This window comes from Plecotus auritus, assembly GCF_963455305.1.
Source record: "Plecotus auritus genome assembly, chromosome: 4".
NCBI classification, from domain to species: Eukaryota; Metazoa; Chordata; class Mammalia; order Chiroptera; family Vespertilionidae; genus Plecotus; species Plecotus auritus.
In genome coordinates, this window is record NC_137775.1 from 70,938,906 (window position 1) to 70,964,123 (window position 25,218).

Here is a 25,218-nt window from a genome sequence, read left to right on the forward strand (position 1 = left end):
AACAATACAATCATAGTAGGGGACTTTAATACCCCACTGACATCAATGGATATATCCTCTAGACAAAAAATCAGCAAAGAAACAGCAATCCTAAATGACTCATTAGATCAGATGGACTTAATTGACATCTTCAGAACATTCTACCCCAAAGCCATGGAATATATGTTCTTCTCAAGTACACATGGGACATTTTCAAAGAGAGACCACATATTGGGTCAAAGGCAAAGTCTCTCCAAATTCAAGAAGACTGAAATCATATCAAGTATCTTCTCAGACCACAATGGCATAATATTACAAATAAACTACAATAAAAACAATAAAAAAATTGAAATGCTTGGAAGCTGAACAGCATGCTATAAAACAATGATTGGGTTAGCAAAGATATCAAAGAAGAAATTAAAAACATCCTAGAAACAAATGACAATGAAAACACAAAAATCCAAAATCTATGGGACACAGTGAAAGCAGTCCTAAGAGGGAAGTTTATAGCTCTACAGGCCTACCTCAAAAAACAAGAAAAAATGGTAATAAATCATATAACTCTACAACTTAAAGAATTAGAAAGAGAGCAATAAGAAAAGCCCAGAGTGAGCAGAAGGAAGGAGATAATAAAGATCAGAGCAGAAATAAATGACATAGAGACCAAAAAAAACCCCAAAAAAAACAAAAAAAAAAACAAAAAACAAAACAACAATACAAAAGATTAATGAAACCAAGAGCTGGTACTTTGAAAGGATAAACAAGATTGATGAACTTCTAGCCAGGCTCACCAAGAAGCAAAGAGAGAGGACCCAAATAAACAAAATCAGGAATGAAAGAGTCGAAATAACAGCAGACCCCACAGAAATACAAAAGATTGTTAAAAAATACTATGAACAACTCTATTCCAACAAACTAGACAATCTAGAGGAAATGGACATATTCCTAGAAAAAAATACAACCTTCTAAAACTCAATCAGGAAGAATCTAAAAATCTCAATAGGCCAATAACTATGGAAGAAATTGAAGCAGTCATCAAAAAGCTTCCAGCAAACAAAAGCCCGGGACCACACAGCTTCATAGGGGAGTTTTACCAAACATTCAAGGAAGAACTAAAACCTATCCTCCTCAGACTATGCCAAAAAATTCAAGATGAAGGAACACTTCCAAGTTCATTCTATGAAGCCAGCATTACCCTAATACCAAAACCAAATAAAGACAACACAATGAAAGAGAATTACAGTCCAATATCCCTCATGAACATAGATGCTAAAATCCTCAACATATTTCTAGCAAATCGAATCCAGCAGTACATCAGAAAGATCATACACCAGGACCAAGTGGGATTTATCCCGGGGATGCAAGGATGATACAATATCCGCAAATCAATAAATGTGATACATCACATAAACAAATTGAGAGATAAAAATCACATAGTCATATCAATTGATGCAGAAAAAGCATTTGACAAAATCCAACACTCTTTCTTGATAAAAACCCTCAGCAAAATGGGAATAAAGGGATCATACCTCAACATAATAAAATCCTTATATGAACCTACAGCCAACATCATACTCAATGGGCAAAAACTAAAACCATTTCATCTAAGAACAGGAACAAGCAGGGATGCCCACTTTCACCACTCCTGTTCAACATAGTACTGGAAGTGCTAGCCATAGCAATTAGACAAGAAGAAGAAATAAAAGGTATCCAAATTGGAAAAGAAAACATAAAACTGTCATTATTCACAGATGACATGATACTGTACATAGAAAACCCTAAAGACTCCATCAAAAAATTATATATAATAAAACTTAATAAATGAATTCAGCAATGTAGCAGGATACAAAATTAATGCCAAGAAATCTATGGCATTTGTATACACCAATAGTGAACTTACAGAAAGAGAGATTAAAAAACAATCCCATTTACCATCACACCAAAAAAAATTAAGATACCTAGTAATAAACTTAACTAAGGAGGTAAAAGACCTGTACTCAGAAAACTACAGGACACCGAAAAAAGAGATAGAGGAAGATATAAACAGATGGAAGAACATACCATGTTCATGGATTGGTAGAATCGACATCATTAAAATGTCTATACTACCCAAAGCAATCTATAGATTCAATGCACTCCCCATTAAAATACCAACGGCATATTTCACAGACCTACAACGAACTCTCCAAAAATTCATCTGGAATGAAAAAAGACCCCAAATAGCGGCAGCAATCCTGAGAAAGAAGAACAAAGTAGGAGGGATCTCAGTACCAGATATCAAGCTGTATTACAAAGCCACTGTTCTCACAATTGCCTGGTACTGGCACAAGAACAGACATATAGACCAATAGAATAGAATAGAGAACCCAGAAATAGACCCAAACCACTATGCTCAATTAATGTTTGACAAAAGAGGCAAGAACATACAATGGAGTCAAGATAGTCTCTTCAATAAATGGTGTTGGGAAAATTGGACAGATACATGAAAAAAAATGAAACTAGACCACCAACTTTCACCATACACAAAAATAAACTCAAAATGGATAAAGGACTTAAACATAAGACGGGAAACCATAAAAATGCTAGAGGAATCCACAAGCAGAGAAATCTCAGAAGTATGCCGAAGGAACTTCTTCACTGATACTGCTCCTAGGGCAATGGAAACTAAAGAGAAAATAAACAAATGGGACTACATCAAAATAAAAAGCTTCTGTACAGCAAAAGAAACCATCAACAAAACAACAAGAAAGCCCACTACATGGGAGAACATATTTGCCAATGTTATCACCGATAAGAGTTTAATCTCTAATATCTACAGGGAACTCATACAACTTAACAAAAGAAAGATAAACCCAATCAAAAAATGGGCAACAGATCTAAATAGATACTTTTCAAAAGAGGACATAAGAAGGCCAAGAGACATATTAAAACATGCTCAAAGTCACTAATCATCCGAGAGATGCAAATCAAAACGACAATGTGGTGCCATCTCACACCTGTCAGAATGGCTATCATCAACAAACAAGTGCTGGCGAGGATGCGGAGAAAAAGGAACCCTGGTGCACTGCTGGTGGGAATGCAGATTGGTGCAGCCACTGTGGAGAACAGTATGGAGTTTCCTCAAAAAAACTAAAAATAGAACTTCCATTTGACCCAGTGATCCCACTTCTAGGAATATATCCCAAGAAACTAGAAACACCAATCAGAAAGGATATATGCACCCCTATGTTCATAGCAGACAATTTGCCATAGCTAAGATTTGGAAACAGCCTAAGTGTCCATCAGCAGATGAGTGGATTAAAAACCTGTAGTACATCTACACAATGGAATACTACACTGCAGTGGAAAAGAAGAAGCCCTAGCTGGTTTGGCTCAGTGGATAGAGTGTTGGCCTGCAGACTGAAGGGTCCCAGGTTCGATTCCCGTCAAGGGCACATGCCTGGGTTGCAGGCTCAATCCCCAGTAGGGGGCGTGCAGGAGGCAGCTCATCAATGATTCTCTCTCATCATTGATGTTTCTATCTCTCTCTCCCTCTCCTTTTGTCTCTGAAATCAATAAAAATATATTTTAAAAAACAAAACAAAAAAGTAGAAATTCTTACCGTTTGCAATAGCATGGATGGAACTGGAGAGCATTATGCTAAGTGAAATAAGCCAGTCAGAGAAAGATAAATATCACATGATCTCACTCATTTGTGGAATATAATGAACAACATAAACTGATGGACAAAAACAGATCCAGAGACAGAGAAGCATCGATCAGATGCTCAAACCTCATAGGGAAGGTAGAGGAGGGTGGGGGTAAGGGGGAGAGGTAAACCAAAGGATTTGTATGCATGCATATAAGCCTAACCAATGGACACAGACACCATGGGGGTGAGGGCATGAGTGGGGTGGTGGTGGGGGCAATGGGGGATAAGGACACATATTTAATACCTTAATCAATAAAGAAAAAAATATTAAAGAAAAGAAATTGTGATAAGATGATCATAACTGACTAAAAAGGAAACTCTAAGCAAGAATTCAGAATAAAATAAAAATCAATAACCATGAAAAAAAAATAAGATAAAGTGCAAATGAGACTATCTTCTACCAGCTCTTTTTTTTACCATGTAAAGCTGTGAAACTGAATAGCCCTTGCTTTCAGAAAGTAACCCCCAATTTTGTGAAAGACAGAGAGATGCCTCTTCCCTGGAGATATAGCAAAAGCTAAGAATTATGCCACTGTGTCTAGCTCATAAAATCTTGTTAAAATCAATATGTGTTGGTTATTTTTTCACACATAACCTCATTTCCCCATTCTTGGGAACTGTTTCAGCTGCAAAAACCAACACGTTATTCACTGGAATCATCCTAAATCAGAGAAGCTACAGATATGAAACACATATGAGCATTCCCTTCTCCCCTCTTTTTGCTAATGGATCAGAGCACTCACCCCCTGAACCCAAATGGACTCAGAATCTTTCTCAACACAGTATTCCAGATAGCCAGTAGGTATCAATCATAGAACCTGAGAGAGAAGGCTCTTTACCACCCTTGAATTCAATGATAAATCAGGACATTGCCTTCCCTGGTGCATTTACAATTGATTGATTTCTCCCATTGGCAAGTCAAAATAGGGTGTGCAAGTTGCCCCTTCAGAATCACCAGTGTATCGAAATTCAACACTCATCAACTCTTCTAAAATATTCAACTACTAAGACATTTTTATTTAAAATGTGTTTCTATAGAAGCAACAAAAAACTGTAAGGACTATATTATACTGAGAAAATGAGGTGCTCCACATGTTTTGTGTATATTTTATCTCAAAACTTCAAAATTTTGCCCTGATAAATGCCAAAACACAATTTAAAGATAATCAGAATATGATAATCTATGGTATAGCTCTCTTTCAATATGTATAGAAATAATGAATTATTTATTTCACATAACAAGGGATACTGGTAGATACAAGAAGTGAAGGAATTGTTTTCTTAAAAGATAACTCTAGGAAACTAGGCAGCATGTACCCAGAATCTTTAAAACACCCAAATACATACCATTTGCTATCCCAGGGAATACTGAAGAAATGGACATGAATTTAAAACAAAACCAAGCACATAAAGTCCCTCAGATGTTCCCTGAGCCCATGCCACCCTGAAGTGTATAACATTTGTTTGAAGGGCCCTTGCAAGAGCAGCCTGTGGTATCTCCACATTAAGCTAGGCTTAAGGTACCAAGTGTGCCCATCAGGTAGGTATCTGACCAACACACTCAGTAGATCCCTCCCTCATAATTCTCACCTGGAAGAAAAAAACAAGCTCAGGCACAGAATGAAGCCCCATTTTTCATGTAAGATAGCATCTGACTTTTCCCATGCTAATTCTGCAAGGCAGCTTATTTACAAATATATAAATAGCTGCAACTTTACTCCAGTCTCATTGAAAAATCAAAATGGCATCATGCAAGAGAAGCATCCTAGCGTACTTGGCTCAGTGAGTGAAATTAAGTGGAGATGTGCCAAGCTACTTGACACTTGCTAGTCAGCTTAACCAGATACCCTCCAGTTTCCTGTAGTGGAGGTACCAGGGCTCTGCAGTGCAGAGTCAGAGAATTCACTTACGCTGATTGCCCAGGGATTGCACAGTGATTCAGAGCCAAAAGTGGGAAAATAAATTTCTAGTTGTACCTAATATTTATTATCACACCTATTCAAAGAGGAATGGCATTGCCTAAATGGGGCAGCAAAATTTCCAATATAACTACTTACAATTAGCTAAGTTTTCCTATGTACAGGCCCCATGAATTTTAAAAAGATTTATCACTCCAATCCTTTAGCCACTCAGCCAAAATTTCAGGGGTTTAAATCATTAAGAAGTGGGCATGAAAGAAAATACATCTTAATTTTTGGAAGAGAATTTATTGACTTTCTTAAATTCATTAATTAAATTTACCTACTAGTAAAGAAACATCTCTCTATATATATGAAATATATATGAGATACATATTAACTTGACTTCACTGCATATGACTGTCCAATCATGAAACCGCCTTGCCCTGAGGATTTCATGCCTACATGTGAAACCACCTAAAATCCACTCACAATAGTTACATCTGCTGAAGTGCCCCACCTGACGATCACTCATTATACCCCTCAGTATCAAATTACTCTCTTCCTTTACACTCTTATTTTTTTTATTAATAAGCAATTTACTTCTAACGAACCATATCATTAAACTAAAAGCATCTAAATTATCACAAAATAGAAGGCCTAAAAAAGATTTTTCTCAAAAAAAAAAAAAAAGCAAGTTAAAAACACGGTTTATATGGAGCATCGGAGAATAGGCAATAAGATGAGAATTCAAATGCTGAGAGTCTCAACAACCCTGTTTGGTAACTTAAATATTAGGCTACTCAACAGGACGTGAAAACATTCATAGATGCTTTCACACAAGAACAGCTATGCTGCATTTTAAACCAAAAAGAACTTTGATGCCTTTTTCATTGCCGTGTATTCATATACTAAAATGTTCATCTTGGACTACAAGACTAAATATCATGACCATATATACCAGATCTGCCTTTCTGGTGGCTCAAGCTTTCTGAATTGCTATTTATCCACCCTCCAGTGACATATAGCCAACCATATGAGGAATTAATTATTACCCTAAATAGTTGCTGACCAATTGTCAGTATTTAAATGGTAAGTGACTCTTTTTTTTTAATTCCAAGTTTATCAGAAAAAAAGAATAGTAAAAATAAGAAAGGAAACCTTTGTAAAACCATTTTGAAATGAAACAAGTATCAAGACCAAAAATAAAACTGAAAAACAGTTTTTCTCTACTATTTCCTCCACACAACATATAAAATAAATACCTAAGGGCCACATTCTTTTATTTTAATTTATCATGAAGCTTATGTATATGCATAAAACATATAGAAATAAATATAATAAATCTAAGCTTTTTGTCTCCAACTCTAAATTGTGCCTTACGTTTATATTTTAAAATCTACTGTTGGTCATGTCTACTTTAAATAAAAATATTCCTTCAAGAAGCAAACTTACTTGCTATTCTCTAAAGATTATGCCACTATCTGTATGTGTAAGTGGTATTTACACCAAGATCAGATTGCAAAGATTATTAAAAACAACAGATTTATAAACAGAACATTTACCACAGCATTCAAGTGGGTATGAAAGTAGTTCAATGTTTTATTTTTTAACAAATTATTTGGGACCCCATTAAAAAATAGTTTATGTGGTATAATTTAAATATAAAGAAAAATTATTTTACTTACATGGTATCTCTAATAAGAAGTGCACTTCCCAATTTGAAACAGGTTTTATCACCTTCACAAAATGCACGTCGCAAAGAGAAGCTCTCTCCTAGATCAAAACCTGTAAAATGTGACAAATGATTTAATTCAGCAGTTTTATTAAATTTAGTAAACTCACAACGATACTGATTTTTAAATAAGACTTTTTCATTGTCCTTATCTATGCACTGATTTATTTCAACTAAAGTCCTGCTGTTTGGGATTAGCAAAATTTCTTTATTTCATTTTTTCTCTTTTAGGGATGTAGAAGAATAAAATATGTTTCAAGAGACTAAAATATTAATTTTCTTTGACCCAAGGAATTATCCTAATAATCAGAATAGTTCATTGTAGCAGTTCTGATAACTAAAGACAGAAAGTCAGTTAAGTAAAAATTATTACCACCATTCAACTGAAAACTAAGCAGCCTTTTAAAAAATATAATACTTTAGAAAAATACATATTGATGTGGGGAAATGTATTCTCATATTTTTTTTCCAAAATTTCTACAAACTATACAACTTCTATAATCTCTATATATAAAAGGCTAAAAAGCCTAAGCAACTGGCCAACCTTCTGGTAGTTATGATGTGCAATGACCACAACGGGGCAGACGCTCCAACTAGTAGCTATGACATGCACTGACCACGAGGGGGTAGATGCTCAACGCAGGAGCTGCCGAACTGCAGTGACTTGGCAGCTGTGATTCTCGGGTGATGCACCCAGAACCAGAGAGGAGGGAGTCCCATTCTGGGGTGCATCACCCGAGAACCGCCTTCTTGCAATCCGGGACCCCTTGGGGGATGTCAGGGAGCCGGTTTCAGCCCGATCCCCACAGTTCAGGCCAAGGGACCCCACCAGTGTTCAAATCCATGCACTGGGCCTCTATCTCTCTATATATAAAAGGCTAAGTGACCGACCGACTGTCCGACCATCTGGTGCATATAATGTGCAATGTTGACTCGCGCATGCATGATACATATAAAGCTCTCACTAGCACCAATTGCACGTGACCAACCGGCCGGTGCATATGATGGGCACTGGCAATCCTATCCTAGATAATAAAAGCCTAATATGCAAATCGACCAGTCGCTATGATGCACACTGACCACTAGGGGGCAGATGCTCAATGCAGGAGCTGCCCCCAGCCCACAGGTCCCAGGCCAGCCAAGGCAGGTGCCAGCAAGGGGGCCCCTGATTGCCCTGCCGGTTGCCACACAGATCAGCCCTGATCACCGGCCAGGCCTAGGGACCCTACCCATTCACGAATTTCGTGCATCAGGCCTCTAGTCTTAAATAACCTTTTTTCTCCAAAAGGTTGAGTTGTTGTTGGTCTTAAAATAATACAGAAATCTGTTTTTAGCATATTTTCTACATCATCCATCTTCTTTGCTTTTCATTTTTTATACTGATGTCACCATCTTAAATTATAATGTCAAGGAATCACCTACAATATATTACATATTTGTTGATAATTTGACACAGCATGTGTCTTTGTAAAGGATTTTAATGCTTACCTGAAACTTCAAGTTTATCTCTGTTGTCTTGGAAAAACTGATGTCCCTCTGTTCTCAGTATAGCACATTGTTTTTCTATTAAAAAGAAAAAGTACTAAGGATTTCCTATCAACTTTTTCAAATAAATTTGAATCTCACAATATAACCAGAAACTTAAAAATGGGAATAAATTAAACCAATTTATTAAATCTCTTTAAAATAAGGATAAGAAAATTACCTACCTAACAGTGCGTTTGTAAAGATTACATGTAGTTATTTATGTATGTGAAGTGCTCAGAACAGTACCTGGTACACAGTAAATGGTTGTTAGTGTTAGCTATTATCACGACTATTATTGCTATTATTATTATTATTTCAACATTCTAATTGTTGCTATATTTGACATTAGGAAATTAGCTGGCTTTAGCATCATTAAATTTTCATATTCAAAGTACATTCCAATATTAAAACAAGTAAACTACCATTATATTTCTTTTCTTTTCTTTTTTCCATCACCATTTATCCCTCTATGTCCTCCTCCACCTCCACCCACCACCTCTACCTCCACCACCACAATCACCACACTGTTTATTTCAGCATGACTTTAATTCAGATTTTGGTGTCAGGTGACATTAAACTTTAAAACAGAAGGGGACTGAGATGTGTGGAAAAATGGCAGCAGAATAGACAGATGTGTCCCGAGCCTTGTCCCGGAGCAGATAGAAAGAACAGCTGAGGGTCACATGGGAGTGTCTGTTTGAGAGTTAAGGGACAGCTATACTCCAGGAGAAGGTGGGGGACTTCTAGATGGGGGTCCCCTGACCAGGCAGCCCTCACTGCTGCTGGGTTCCCTCCCGGAGCCACCGGCTTGGACACAGAGACCGCACCATCTTGAAGGGGAAAGTGAATGTTATTGGAAGCCTGAAAATCTACAACTGTGGCACCCACCGAATAGCTGCAAACCCCAGAGCACCAGTTCCAAATTGGCGCAAACATGCGGATTCAGAGGAGCTCTACACTCCACCATGGAAAGGTCAGATTTCACCTGGGATAAGGTGAGGTCTCTGGTCCTGGCAGGACAGAGAAACGCGCGCACTGCGGGAGCTGGAGGAGCAGGGGAAGTCTGCACCTAGAAATATCCATGGCTGTTGAGGCTGGCATGATCCATGAATGTGGAAGGGGTTCCTCAGAGCTGCTAACAGAGGGGATCTCTAAAAAGCAACCCATTTTGATCTGACACAGAAGGACAGCCTAAAAACTCTGGGAGTGTGCCAGCTGTTTGGACACAAGGGGATTGCACAGGCTTGCGCGCAGACCCAGAGTTCGCATACTTGTGTTTTCTCCTCTTTGAATCCTTGCTTCTGATTACTGAGCCCAATACATAGGATCACCCAGTTGGGGACACCCTAGGAGACTGCAGGGGAAAGTTGTTTTTCTGGAACCTGGGGATCAGAGCAAGGAGTAACCATCAGAGAACCAGCTCTGGGGCAGCCCACTCCCACAAACCAGTATTGAGTGCCACAGGGAAAGCAGGATCTAAGCACAGGCTAGAGAGGATCTATAGACCTGGAGGTCAACCCAGAAACACTGCCACCCTGGTGCTGAATCACAAATTGACTCTTGTGTAATCACAAATTCATTTCCCTTACATGCAGGCACACCATTTCAGCCAATTGCCCGTCATTAGTCTTGGACTACTTGTGTGCAACAGGAAATATTTCGCTTTCAGAGAACAAGAAAAATAGGTTTATTTGAATTATGCTTATTAATTTGTACAGTTATTCAGTGTCTGGTAACTTAATGTTCAAGAAAAAAATATTAATAAATGTTCTATTATTTTATGTTAATGATTACTCACTTATTCCAGCCCTTTGTATTCAGCATTTCTCTATCAAAAGAAACTTACGTTTCTATGAAAATTGAAACTTTTGTCTTTTTGCGGCCCATATAAACTTAAACCTTGCGTATTTGGCCCGTGTTAGCCTTTGAGTTTGACATGCTTGAGCTAGGGCCATAGTCGCTTTCATAAAAACCAAGCATCTCTTCAAGATCTCTGCACCAAAAACTAGAGAATATTGCTGAGAGACATTAAATGCCTAAGTAACAGAGGAGATTAGCCAGAGTATTTAGATAGGAAGATTCAATATTGTTAAGCTGTCAATTGTCAACTTATTTTCAGATTCAATGCAATACCAATTGAAATCCCAACAGGGTGTGTCTGAGTGTATGAGTGTGTGTGTGTGTGTGTGAGTGTGTGTGTGTATGAGTGTGTGTGTGAGCGTGTGTGTGTGTGTGAGTGTATGAGTGTGTGTGTGTGAGTGTGTGTGTGTGTATGAGTGTGTGTGTGAGCGTGTGTGTGTGTGTGAGTGTATGAGTGTGTGTGTGTGAGTGTGTGTGTGTGTATGAGTGTGTGTGTGAGCGTGTGTGTGTGTGTATGAGTGTGTGTGTGTGTGTGTGTTTGCACTGACAAGCTGATTCTCAAGTTTATATGGAACTACAAAAAAAAACTAACATAGCTAAGGCAAAATCAAAGAACAATAAGCTAGAAAATGTACAGTCAGATATCAGAAATATTTATAACATAGTATTTGTTGGTACACATATAGATAAATAGATCAATGAAACAAAGTGTCTAAAAACAGACCTTGCATATCTGATCTCCTTGTTTACCATAAAAGGGCCACTGATATACAGTGGAAAAAGAATCGTCTTTCAATAAATGGTTCTGAGTCAACTGGATCTCCATGTAGGAAAACACTAAACCTTGACCCTTATCTCACACCAGGCACAGAAATTAGAGATTATCTTAGACCTAACTTTAAAAGGTAAAACAACATAAAATCTTCATGAACTTGGGGTAGCAAAGATTTTTTTAAAAGGGATGAAAAAAGTACTAATTATAAAAGATAGATAAAATGGACTTCATTAAAATTAAAATCTTTATAATCAAAAGACAACATCAAAAGAGCAAAAAGGCAAGCCACAGACTAGGAACTACAGACTATTGCAACACACATCCTATAAAATATCTTATCCAGAATATACAAAGACTCTCACAAATCAATAAGAAAAAGATTGACGCCCTATTTTGGAAATGCACGCACACACACACACACACACACACACACACACACACGCAAACACAATTTAAGCACTTCACAAAAAAGAATATCCAAATTGTCAACCAGCATATGAAAGATTGCTCAACATCCTTAGTAATCAGGGAAATGCAAAGTCAAACCCCAATGAGATACAAGTTAATGGCTAAAAATTAAAGAACTGACAGCACTAAGTGCTAATGAGGAGGTGGAGCAAGGAGAATTCTCCTACATTGCTTGTGGGAGTAGAAACAGGACCACCACTTTAGAAAACTGTTTGGCAGCACTTACGAAAGCTAAATATACCTGAACTCTATGACCTAGATATTCAATAACCTAAAAGAGAAATAGGGAAAGCACATTGGACCAGAATATAACAAAAAGAATACAGAAAAGTGACCAAACAAGAAAAAGGAGGGGGAGAGGAAGAAAGCTATTTTAACAGAGAGGTCACAAAAGGTCACAGAATCTTCACTGCGTATTCTGTTTCCAAAGCTATTCCTCCACAGGAGAGAACACTGGTTGAGGAGCCATGCCTTTCCTGAACATCTGTGAAGCTTTCCTCCACTCAGTCACAAAGTGCCTTGGTCAGCAGCACCATGCTTACATGGTGCCATACTGAACATGAGAAATTCTTGAAAACACAAAATAATATTTTCTATACAACAGCATACTTTCTCCTTTGAATTTCAGAGTGCAATGTTTGCCAATTGGTAAAAGCCAAATTTCAGAATGTGGTTTTTTCCCCTTGAAATTAATATATAACTAGTTTAAAATGGTTTCTGTGTATAGTTTGGGACCCAAGTTTATAATCAATTCAATCTAGATACTTAACTTGAAATTTTACCATAAGTAAAAAAATATATATGATTTAGATGGCATTCTATCATATCTCTTTGTGTTTAGTCGTGTGGGTTTGTTTTTTGTTGGTTTTGTTTTTTGATGCTTTTCCTTATTCTGGTTTTCTGCTTAATGTTACTGTTGATGGTAATTTGATATTTTATCTTAAAAGAAAGTAAAAGAAAAAGAGGAACCTTTAATTAGCTATATGTATAAAAGCCTAAGTGACTGTTACGACCAGTCGACCGAATGACCGGTCAATCGCTGTGATGTGTACTGACCACCAGGGGTCAGATGCTCAATGCAGGAGCTGCCCCCTGGTGGTCAGTGTGCTCCCACAGCCAACCTCCTGTGGCTGGCCAACCTCCCGTGGTCTCTCCCTGATCAGGGTCCCTCCCCCCTGACCCCTGGCTGAGGGGCCCCACCTGTGCACGAATTTGTGCACTAGGCCTCTAGTTTGATACATAAGTAGCTATCACAGACGGAAGTTTTAAGTAACTGAGTACAGTAAGTTTTGAGCTGATCTACATGCTGTATAATTTTTAATACAACTCTCTTCCCCATCCTCTTTTGACAACTAAGTTGAAACTGCCACAGTCGAACAGAAGTTCATCTGCAGCATAAAAATATACAAATACGCCTTATCTCATAATCTCCACATAATGGTACAATTGATGAAAAACATGAATTCTAAATAGCCTCATGATTTTAAAATTCAAGTTGTTATTGAAGCACTCCATATTACACTTGAATTCTGTCCCAAGTAGGACAATATTCAAGTATTTGTTAAAGATGCCATAGAGTCAAAGTAAAGCAATTAAAAGACTCGATCTATCCTTCATATATTTAGGTTTAACAGTAGACTGTTGACAACTTCAGACTCCAGAGCTGAAACCCTAGCCTCTCCCTCAGATTGGTTATATTTTATTTTTAGATGTAATCACTTCCCTCCGGTAAATGGTTAGTGACCACATGCACAGGTCTGCACATGAGGAAACTAAAACTGGAATCTGCGCTGTGAATCAGCGACACAAGACACAAGAAGACGATGCCTGGTGGGTCATCATCTTCAATAATCCTTATGACAGTGCTGTGCGGACACGGTAATTAAAGCGAATGATACTTGAAGTTAAGCAATGTCCATGGTACGTGCGGTATGCATTACTTTGCGAGCACCTACTACCTAATGGCATGATAAAAATCAACTCCTCATGTTGTTCTTAATTTCCTTTAGTACTTTGTTATGTGAATCCTGTTAGAGTTCAGATTAATTTTGAATTCATACTCTTATGAAAATTTATCAGACAAATTAAGTTGGTAAATTAATGGGCCAGCATACATACATTTCCGTTGTCCTACATACGATATAACCTGATTAAAGAATTGAGATACCAGAGCTGCAAAAGCAAAACATCCAGGGGAATCCCAAGCTGGAAAGTTTCAGTTATGCAAGATGATTACATTCCAGAGATCCGCTATCCTACACTGTGCCTATAGTTAACACTGCTGTATTATCAATTTAGACATTTATTGAGGGTAGGTCACATGTTAAGTGTTCTCACCACAATAAAGGAAAAGTTATTAAAAGCAAAAAAATAACAAAATAAAATAAAAGAAACCCAATAGCATAAGATGCAAGAAAACCAACGTCATTATGCTAATGGTGTTTTCTTTAGATTTACCTGGGGAGCTTGCTAAACATGTAAATGACTGAATCCCACCCAAGGCTGTCCTGCATGATGGGAATCTCTGAGACTGGGGCTTGCAAATCAATACCCCCATGATACATGCTCACACTAAGACTGGAAATCCACTTATGTAGATCTTTCAAATAATTATCATCAAAATCATTTATTACACACTAGCATGTGCCTAAAAATTGTGTCCTACTTAATCAAAGATTCATTTTCCTTTCTAACCAAAAACAGTCCTGTTCCCTCTCAGTAGCAATTTGCTTTACCTCTAGCTCTCTTAAAAGAGTCATAAAGGAATCCAGAATAGTAACTTTGTCAGAATAAATTCCCCTGCTCCATGTACTTCTTTTTGCCATGAGTCTTTCCTGATTTCTTTCTCACTAAAGAAAGAGTTCCCGACCCCCCCCCCCCAAAAAAAAAAAAATGTATGACAGCCACAGGATGTCATTTATACTGTGGTAGGATACACAAACTTTCATGTAAATTATTTTAGGAAATGTACCTCCTGCCAAATTAGTAAAAAAAAAAAAAGTCATAAAGACTCACATAACACTCAGAAACTAAGATTTGTTATAGCTTTATAAGAGTTTGCTTTTATTTTATGTGTGCTTCACACTCAAAAGTTTCTACTAGAGTGCATTCGTATGTGTTTGGCAAAAATTATTAAAGGATATATTTAAAAGAATAAGCACAATGAGACTCATACTCAGGATACATCATCACATGTGACCATAATCAGAATACATTATATGTAATTGCACAGAAGGAGAGTTGAAGTTTCTTTTTGCTTAGAAAATGGCTTTTTCAATGTATTCAGTTCAACTTTTAATTATGAGGTACATCTAGATCGGTATCTTACACATACTCAGTGTTCAAGAAAAATCTTCCAAATTAGCCACATAATCATTTATAAAAATCAGAGGTAGAATTAAATGTTTCAAATTGCCTTCAAGCTCTTTGGAAATATTTATGAGGTTGATAATCTAACAATTACAAATAAATATTACCTAGTTAGTTGAAATCTTTTGTTCACCTCATCTGAGATATTACAAAACTGACGTATAATTAAACGACATTTCCTTTTATATCTCCTATTCTGTTTTTCACTTTTTCCTAATTAAGATTAGCTATGTCCCCAGTTAATCCTAAATGGTGATGAGTTTCTGTACCTATAATTTAAATAACTCAAATAATTTAAAACTTAAAGGAGAAAGGGAGAAATATACACACAGAGAAATGAACACAAATATATGTGTATTTGCAAATATCAATGAGAGAAAGAAAAGGCCATTTAGACCAATATGCATATGAAAAAAATAAGATAATTTTAGGAATTCTCAATGTTCAAATGAAGGTGAATGGGGAAAATAATGTATTATTTATTTTGTCTTAATAAAGTGAATCCCTGGCCTCTTCAACTTTAACAAGGTTTATCTTCATGATTTAAAAAAATAATTTAAAGGCTATAAATAACATTTGACGACGGGAAAAAGAGGTAGCCTGGATACCTGGCTTGTCCCTGACCGTCATGGAAGTGGAAGCAGGAAGCAGGAGCACTGCCGCCCAGAGCCAAAGTTTCCAAGAGCCAGCGTGACTCATTGTGCTTCGAAACCATGTGAACAAAGGACCACAGATCTGCAACAGAACAAAATATTAGAATTGAGCTTATTATATAATTCCTCTCATTGTATCTCCAGAAAATCCTCATCACCAAAGAGAACATAATAGATTTTTACGTTATGTATAATTATATACAGTTGTCCTTTGGTATCGATGGCAGATTGATTCCAGGACCCCCAAGGATACTAAAATATTTGGGTGCTCAAGTCCCTAATATAAAATGGCATAGTAATTGCATATCTATACTAATAAAAGGGTAATATGCTAATTAGACCAGACAGACTGGACATCTTCTGGACATCCTTCCGGACGTCCTTCCTGACAAAACTGGGGGCGTGGCTGGCCTGCAAACCACCCACAGTCCCCCGACCAGGCTGGCCCCACCCCCCAGTGGCCCCTTGCCAAGGTCGACCCTGCCACCCAGCAGGGACCCCCACCCCAATCAAGGGTGTGGCCGGCCTGCAAACCACTCGCAGCCCCTCATCCAGGCCAGTCCCGCCCCCCAGCAGATACCCCCCCACCCCGATCTGGGGCCCCCTTCAGGGCAGGCCAGCCAGCCACCACCCAGGCACCAGGCCTCTATCCTATATAATAAAAGGGTAATATGACCCTAACAGCAGGACAACTAGAACAACTGCTGGACCAATCACTATGAGGTGCACTAACTACCTCTTGGTCCCTTCCCCTGCCCGTCAGGCACCGATCACTCGATGGCAAATGGGGAACCGGGGGTGGGTGGTGGGGGGGGGGGAAGGGGCTGGCTGCGGGCAGCTGGGGAAGATGTTCCTTGATCGCAGGCCAGGCCTAGGGACTGTACCCGCACATGAATTAAGTGCACCGGGCCTCTAGTCCTATATAATAAAACTCTAATATGCAAATCGACTGAACAGCCAAACAACCGGTGGAACAACCAGTCACTATGACATGCACTGACCACCAGGGGGCAGACGCTCAACACAGGAGCTGCCCCCAGCCCTCAGGCCCGACCAGCAGTGGCAGCAGGGGGCGGGGCCAGTGAGCGGGCCGCACCAGGCCAGCCAAGGCAGGTGCCAGCAGGGGCCCCAATCACCCCACTAGTCGCCTCACAGATAGGCCCTAATTGCCCACCAGGCCTAGGGACCCTACCCATGCATGAATTTTGTGCACTGGGCCTCTAGTAATCTATATTTGCAGATGGGCTACATATCACTTCATTTGACTGGCTTATTCACTTAGCTTATCTCACATATCACTTCATTTGAGTGGATTCAACACAGTGCTTGGCAAGTGGCAAATTCAAGTTTTGCTTTTTGAAACTTTCTGGGCTTTTTCCCTCTGAATATTTTTAATCCAAAGTTGGTTGAATCTGTGGATACAAAACCTGCAGGTACAGAGGGCTGACTATAATCAGATATTGATTATATATGCAATTATACATAATATATCAATATACACCTTTTTAAAATTAAATCATTATTGTTGAAAGTATTATATGTTCCCTTTTTTACCCCACTGACCCCCTCCAGCCTATCCCCATCCCCCACTCAGATCTTCACCATCCTATTGTCTGTGTCCATGGGCTATACATATAAGTTCTTTGGTTGAACTCATTTCACCCATCCACCTTCGCCTTCCTCTGAAATTCCATGCTTATTTGTCTCTAGATCTATTTTGTTCATTAGATTCCACATATGAGTGAGATCATGTGATGCTTGTCTTTCTCTGACTGGCTTATTTCACTCTCCAGGTCCCTCCATGTTGTCTCAAAGGGTAAGAGATTCTTTTTTTATTTTTATTTTTTTACTGCTGCATAGTATTTCATGGTGTAAATGTACCACAGATTTTTTTATCCATTCATCTACTGATGGGCACTTGGGCTGTTTCCAGATTTTAGCTATTATAAACTGCATACATTCTTTCTGATGGGTGTTTTGGGTTTCTTAGGATATATTCCTAGGAGTGGGATCACTGGGTCAAATGGCAGTTCCATATTTAGTTTTTTGAGGAAACTCCATACTGTTTTCCATAGTGGCTGCACCAGTCTGCATTCCCACCAGCAGTGTACTAGGGTTCACTTTTCTCCACATCCTCACCAGCACTTCTCATTTCTTAATTTGATGATATAGCCATTCTGACAGGTGTGAAGTGATATTTCATTGTTTTAATTTGTATCCCTCTGATGATGAATGACTTTGAGCATTTTTTCATATGTCTCTTGGCCATCTGAATGTCCGCTCTGGAGAAGTATCTATTTAGGTCCTTTGCCCATTTTTAATTGGTTTGTCTGTCTTCTTTTTGTTAAGCTGTATAAGATCCTTATATATTTTAGATATTAACCCTTTATCAGATGTATCATTGCCAAATATGTTCATAATATATCAACATATACCTTAATGTGTATGAAAGAACTCTGAATATATTTTCAGATTAGTTCCTAATTATCAATGTCTATACAGCCTCTTATAACTTAAATTTTGTCTTCTTTAAAAAATGTTTAACGTCATACCACTTATAATAATTTATGTATTTTTATTGTTTTTTAATCCTGTTAAATGACACCTAACATAAAATTTAATATTGTATATTTTAGTGGCATTAAATACCTTCACATGGTTGTATAAGAATCACCTCCATCCATAACTTTTCAACTTACAAAATTGAAATTCTGTAACTCCCCATTTCTCCCTTCCCCGTCCCTTGGCAACCACAATTCTACGGTCTATTCTACAGATATGTCTACTCTGAGTACCTCATATAAATGGAATCGCACAGTAGTTATCCTTTTGTGACTTTATTTCATAATTTGTCAAGGTTTGTCTATGTTGTAGCATGTGTCAGAATTTCCTTCTTTATTAAGGCTGAATAATATTATACAGTATGTTTATACCATATATTGTTTATCTATTCACCCTTTGATGGAAGCTTGGTTTCTCCCACCTTTGGCTATTGTGAATAATGGATATTCAAATAACACAAATATATAAATATCTGTTCAAGTCCCTGCTTTCAATTCTTTTGAGTACATATCCAGAAATGGAATTGCTGGATCACATTATAATTCTATTTTTAATTTTCTGAGGAACCACCATACTGTTTTCTATAGAAGCTGAACCATTTTACATTCCCAGCAACAATTTACACAGTTCCAATTTCTCCACATCTTCATCAACATTATTTTCTGGTGTGTGTGTGTGTGTGTGTGTGTGTGTGCACGTGCGCGCGTTTAATAGCAGCCCTCCTAATGGGTGTGAGATGGTATCTCATTGCGGTGTTAATTTTCATTTCCCTAAGGATCAGTGATATTGAACACTTTCATGTGCTTATTAGCTATTTTTTTGTATCTTCTTTGGAAAAATGTCTATTTAAATCTTGCCCATTTTTAAATTTAGTTTGTGCTGTTGTTGCTGAGTTGTAGGAATTCTTTATATGTTCTGATTATTAACGCCTTGTCAGACATATGATTTGCAAATATTTTCTTCCACATGGTGGGTTGCCTTTTCACTCTGTTTCTTGTGGCCTTTGTAGCACCATTTTTTTATTTTTATGTAGTCCATATTAATTTTTCTTTTATTGCTTGTTCTTTAGGTATCATATATAATTATTTATATCTTTAAAACATAATTTTATTACTTACAATTCTATTTTCTCTTCTGAATAATAATTTTCCATATTTTGACTTAATTAATATCATCACATTTTCTATAAACTTAACTATTTTGTTACTGGATTGAATAATCACTGCTACTGGCGGAATTACCGCACACATAAAAAATATTTTTTCCTTCTATTTAAAGTGTAAAATGGATCTATGCAATGCCAACCACATCTGAGCCTGCCACTAACATCATATTTAATATTAATGTATTACCTCCCAAAATTGTCTGTCTTTCTGAATTCAGACTACTACTTTACAGACATTACAATAAAAGATTTAGTAAATAGAATCCCTGTAATGGAAAACTTTAACATTACTTAAATTAATTTTTATAGTGCAGTAACTAACATGGAAATGAATTGCAATTAAAAATATAATGGCTCCTTCAGTGTACTTGACAAACACAGTATTATTAGAATAGCTATTCTAAGAGTTCTAAATATGCAAATAATATTATGTCATATATTTACCACCATTCAACGTTTACTCAAGAGTCAAATATAAAATAAGCCATCGTACCAGTGCCTAAATGTTGTCCATAGACACTCTTTAGAAGAAAACTAAAGCCACCATCTTTGGTATTCTGCATGTGCCAAAACACTCTAAGATCAGCATTTTAAAATTAACTCAAGATTTTGGATATTTCTGAGTGAATAGCTAGAAGCTGCAATTGTAATATTAAAATCATATGTGTGGTTCTAAATATCAAACAGCTGGTTTTATACTTATTTCTTTTGAACTCTCTCATCTAGACATAGTCCTAATCCCAACATGACTTTGCAAACTTATCCTAGCTATTACTTCAAGTCAGCAGGTAACTGTTATAGCAATTAATTCTATTTCAAAGAAACAAGCTCACAAATATTGATCAAACTTACAAATATTGATCTAACTTTCAGAGAGATCCTTGATCACTTTCATTTTTAAACAAAGTGATTTTTATTAGTTGATCAATTAGCAGCCTAATATAGTAGCTAAAGCTATGGCTTCGTGTCTGAGCTTTGCCATTTATGTATTTTCACCAAGCCTTCATTTATTCACCTGAAAACCAGGAACAATACTATTTAATACTTGGAAAGAGTAAAGCAAAGGGCCCTGAACACAGTAAGTGTTCAAAAAAAGTACCTGCTACAATAACTGTTCACTCTACATATTCATAAATAAGAATTAGTAAAAATTTAGTTGCATTTCTCTCTTTAACCTGATATTCATATTGATATTTGCACAATGAAGAAGTGCCAAGGCATCCTAAAAATTTGTTCATTGAAGTTTTGGTCCCTGTTCAGCAACAAAGAACCAGAGGGCTATATAGCCATAAGCATATGAATTCAATCTATTTATTTGAGCCACTTAGAGAATAATTGTACTCAGCTTCATTTATCCAAAAGTTTTGAAGAACAAGATGTTATTGTTAGTTGACTAAGCATTCTATTCACTAAAGAACTGCCATTCCACTGAAATGGTGAGATCACCCTTGCCAACCTACTGAAATGTCACTGGCCAAGTTCAGCAAGATCTTGAAAGAAGAATCCTTTTCTCACCCAGTCTGGTGTAGCTCAGTGGTTGAGCATCCACCTATCAACCAGGAGATCACAGTTCAATTCCTGGTCAGGGTACATGCCTGGGTTGCCAGGCTCGATCCCCAGTGTGGGGCATGCAGGAGGCAGCCAATCAATGATTCTCTCTCATCACTGATGCTTCTATCTCTCTCTCTCCCTCTCCCTTCCTCTCTGAAATCAATAAAAATATATATTTTTAAAAAGAATCATTTTCTCTCCTTATCTAATTCAACTGTTGGTGTCATTTCCAATAGCTGACCACTTCCTCCTCCTTGAAACCCTCATTTTCATTGGCCTCTCCGCTCTCAGACTCTCTGGGATTTCCTTCTAAATTCTCTTCTCAGATCTTTGTTTTTATACCTGATTTATTAACTCTGGAATCTGTGGGCCCTCCTCTCCTATCTCTTTATAATGTCTTCCTAGGTGATCTCACCATTCTCTTGTCTTTAAGTAGTGTTTGTCAGATGATAAATCTAAAATTTACATCTCCAGCCCAATCCTCTTTTCTGAACTTTAGACTTTGCATCCACCTGCTACTCAATCTCTCTTAGATATCACACAGACATCTGGAACTATACAAATTAAACATTTGATTCTCAACCACAACTTGTTCCTCTCATTCTTTTCCCAATCTCAATAATTAGCACCCAACAAAATGCTCAAACCAGAAACCTAAGCACACATAGATTCTTCTGTCTTCCTTATCATCTCCCACACCCAAACCATCATACCAGTGTTACCCTGAACACATTTCAAATCCATTCACTGCTCTCCAGTCCTCTACCACTATCCTAGGTCAGATTGTCCTGATCTAGACTCCTCAACAGTTCCCTAAACTAATTTCCCTCATCCACCATCAACTCTGGACAAAATTCACTCTCAACATAGCCTTAGGGAGATTTTTTTAAAAATCAAAGTTGGATCATGTCATTTCCAACTTTAAACCCTTTAGTGGTTTCCCATTATACTTCAAATGCAATCCAAAAAATCCTTTCTATGGCCTAGAAGCCCCGAATAATCTGGCCCCTACCCACCTTTCCAGTCTCATTTGGTACATTTCTCTTTACTAATGTCCTATTTCTCAAATTCCCTGACTCTTTCCAACCTCAGGGCTTTTGTGTATCTGGGAATATGCTGAATCCTGCTCTTCCTCACATCTTTCAATTTAAATGTTACTAAATGGAAAAGCCATTACCTGTCCATGACCTGGCCCCATTTTTCTCTAGCTAAGACTATTTTGTCTGTGTACATATGTTTATTGCTCTTACTCAATTCTAAGCTCCTTGAGGGCAGGGATTACTGTCTGTCTGTTCTATCACTGTATCGTGAGCACTTGGCACAGTACCTGGAAAAGCAGAGACTCAATAAATATTTGCAGAAAAGGTGAAGAGATTGAGAACCACAAATTTTGGTAGTCACAAAATAGTCCAGGGGATGTAAACTGCACCATATGGAATATAGTAAATAATATTTTAATAAACATATACAGTGCCAGGTGGGTACTTGAAATATCAGGGGGACCACTTTGTAAAGCATATGATTGCCTAACTACTATGCCGTACACTTGAAACTAACACAACTTAGTATTATATGTAAACTGTAATTGAAAAAATAAAAAAATTTAAATATTCACTGAATTTTAAAAAGTAAAAAGCTACCAATGTTCAAATCTTGAGATACAGTAAATTATACTTATCTTTGAATCTATAGTGACAATAATTTCATCTTAATTTTATAATTCTTAAGGCATGTCAGAATCTTATATTTCAAAGATTGCTATAATGAAAACCTTTGCTCTTTGTACATTTCTTAAAATATGTTTACTATCTGATGTTCCTGTTGTTCCAACCTTAATTAAATAGAGACATACTCCACTCAGCTAGGAATATTAGAAATAACTTTTTATCGCATTCTCAAAATGAATCCTGTATATGTTAAAAAGAAGGAAAAAACAGACATTTTTCAGATCTTTAATCTCTGCTGTAAGCTGTTGACAAGGGTTGACTCCCCCCAAAAAATTGTCGAGGACAAAGCTTTCCTTGGGGTCTTTCTGGACTCTCTTCCGGATCCTTCTCACTCTCCCCAGACACCTGCTGTTCTCAGGCGGCTTCCTGCTGCCTTCCCTGGTGCCCTCCCCGGATTTCTCAATTCTGGGCTTTGTCCACAATCTCCTTCTTCATCACAACTTGCCTCTTTGCTATCCTGTCCCTCAGATCCCAGCTATGTAGTTATCAAGTTAACTTTATAAATGAATCTAGGCCAGTGTTTAATGTGTTGTTCTTCCCAGGTAAGATTTAAACTTTAACATAGACCTTTAATGTTTTCCCAATGGAGTGAGTAATGTAGAACCTCAGAATAATATATGTGGATGCTGAGCTTTTTTAAGGCCTTCATATCACTTTTTTTCAAATGTGTACAAGGATGTCTCATGATCCATTTTTAGAAGGATATGAAGAAAACTGGTCATACCTGTTGTCATTTTCTGCAGTAGAATTTCTTTTATATATGGTATTTGATTTTAATACTCAGAATAATGTAAGAGGCAGGCATGCCTGCCCCTCACATCATCAGGGTTAGGGCAAGAGATCTGCATACCATATGTCAAATATTAGAAAGTTAAAAATAAAGCTAATAAAACTGATAATAGTTATGTTTTTTTGCCTTTTATCTTGGTAAATGTATCTTGACAAAAACCTGAAAGCCAAAGTCAAGTTTAGAATTGACAGCGCAGACTGCAAGGAATACACTGGCCTTTGGCCTGGATCAAAGTCCAGCCCTCACTCTTTCCTATTCCTGGCTCCTTCTACGCCATGAGGGGCCTCAGCCACACATCTGAGAACATCCCAATAATTCTAAGCTCCGTACCCAGCACCTGCAAATGGCCTCTCCTTGACCACTCCCTTGGGCCTAGGAGTGTTCACACCTAGTGACTTGGTCTGGCCCTGGGAAGATGGATCCCAGGAAGAGGGCTTCCAGATCCTGCAAGAGGACTAAAGGTGATTCAGCCAAGGAATTTCAGGATCTTGTGTACCCAGAGCCTGGTCTAGAAGATCATTCTCTGGGTGGGCAAGTCCCCTTACTTCTCTTAACTCCTAACACTGAGAGCAGGTGCACATCCAGAGCAAGGGCATACCAGGGCCTTCTAAAGTAGAGGGCTCAGAGCAGGGACCCTAATGCCCAGGCCTCAGGGTGGCACTGAAGACAGGAAGCAGGTCCCTGTTCTACAGATGGGAAACATTAAAGCTCATAGAGAAGATCCCACAACCGGGGATTCAAGTCTAGGTCTGCTTGACTAATAAGCCTTTGCTGTTACATCATGTTTACCATCAGGATGTGGAACAGACCTATCACATTCTATACATTTCCTTTTAAATTTTCAGCTATTCTCTATCAGTATCCAAGTCAGACTCCAGACAGTTCCTTCCTGGTGCTACAAAGTACTAACGTCATAATTGTTAGTGCGCCCAGCAATGGTAGTCTTAAGCAGACAACACTGCTAGAGCCTATGAACCTCTAAAATCATCCAGAAAGTCCTGCCTGTAACTGCCTGTAACTGATTTCTCATTCCCATGTTAACAAAGAAATAAAAGCTGCCTAAAGGCCTGGCTCTGACCTCTCTCCACCTATAACCCGTTATTCTTACCATCCTCTGCCAACCAGGATAGTTTTGGATACTGGTTGGGTTAAGGGAATTATTAAAGGGAAAATAGTCACTATCCCTTAAACTTCCTTAATCCAGCTCTTAAAATCCTATGAGGCAACTATCAAAACTAACAATATTTGAATTGGGACATAGATTTTTTTTAAATCCCTTATTAATCTATATTTGTGTAGGGAGAGCACAAAAAGGACAGAAAGGGACATTGGGAAACCTTAGTCTTTTGTCCCATTGATAGGATGAGGTTCCTACAATGTGCCACTGGGGATCTAGTAGTCATTGGGTATACAGCAGTGAGACAATTATGGGGAATCCCTGGTGTCACTTTGGTCAGCAAAACCGAAA

At 37.8% G+C, this 25,218-nt stretch overlaps 1 protein-coding gene across 1 annotated transcript in view; it reads right to left on the minus strand.

Moving 5' to 3' along the window:
* COL19A1 (collagen type XIX alpha 1 chain) overlaps nt 1-25,218 on the minus strand; it is a 325,830-nt gene that overhangs the window by 294,957 nt on the left and 5,655 nt on the right. The window contains 3 exon segments of the mRNA XM_080665043.1: nt 7,257-7,356; nt 8,792-8,866; nt 15,911-16,037. Of these exon segments, the coding sequence (XP_080521169.1) occupies nt 7,257-7,356; nt 8,792-8,866; nt 15,911-16,037 (302 nt within the window).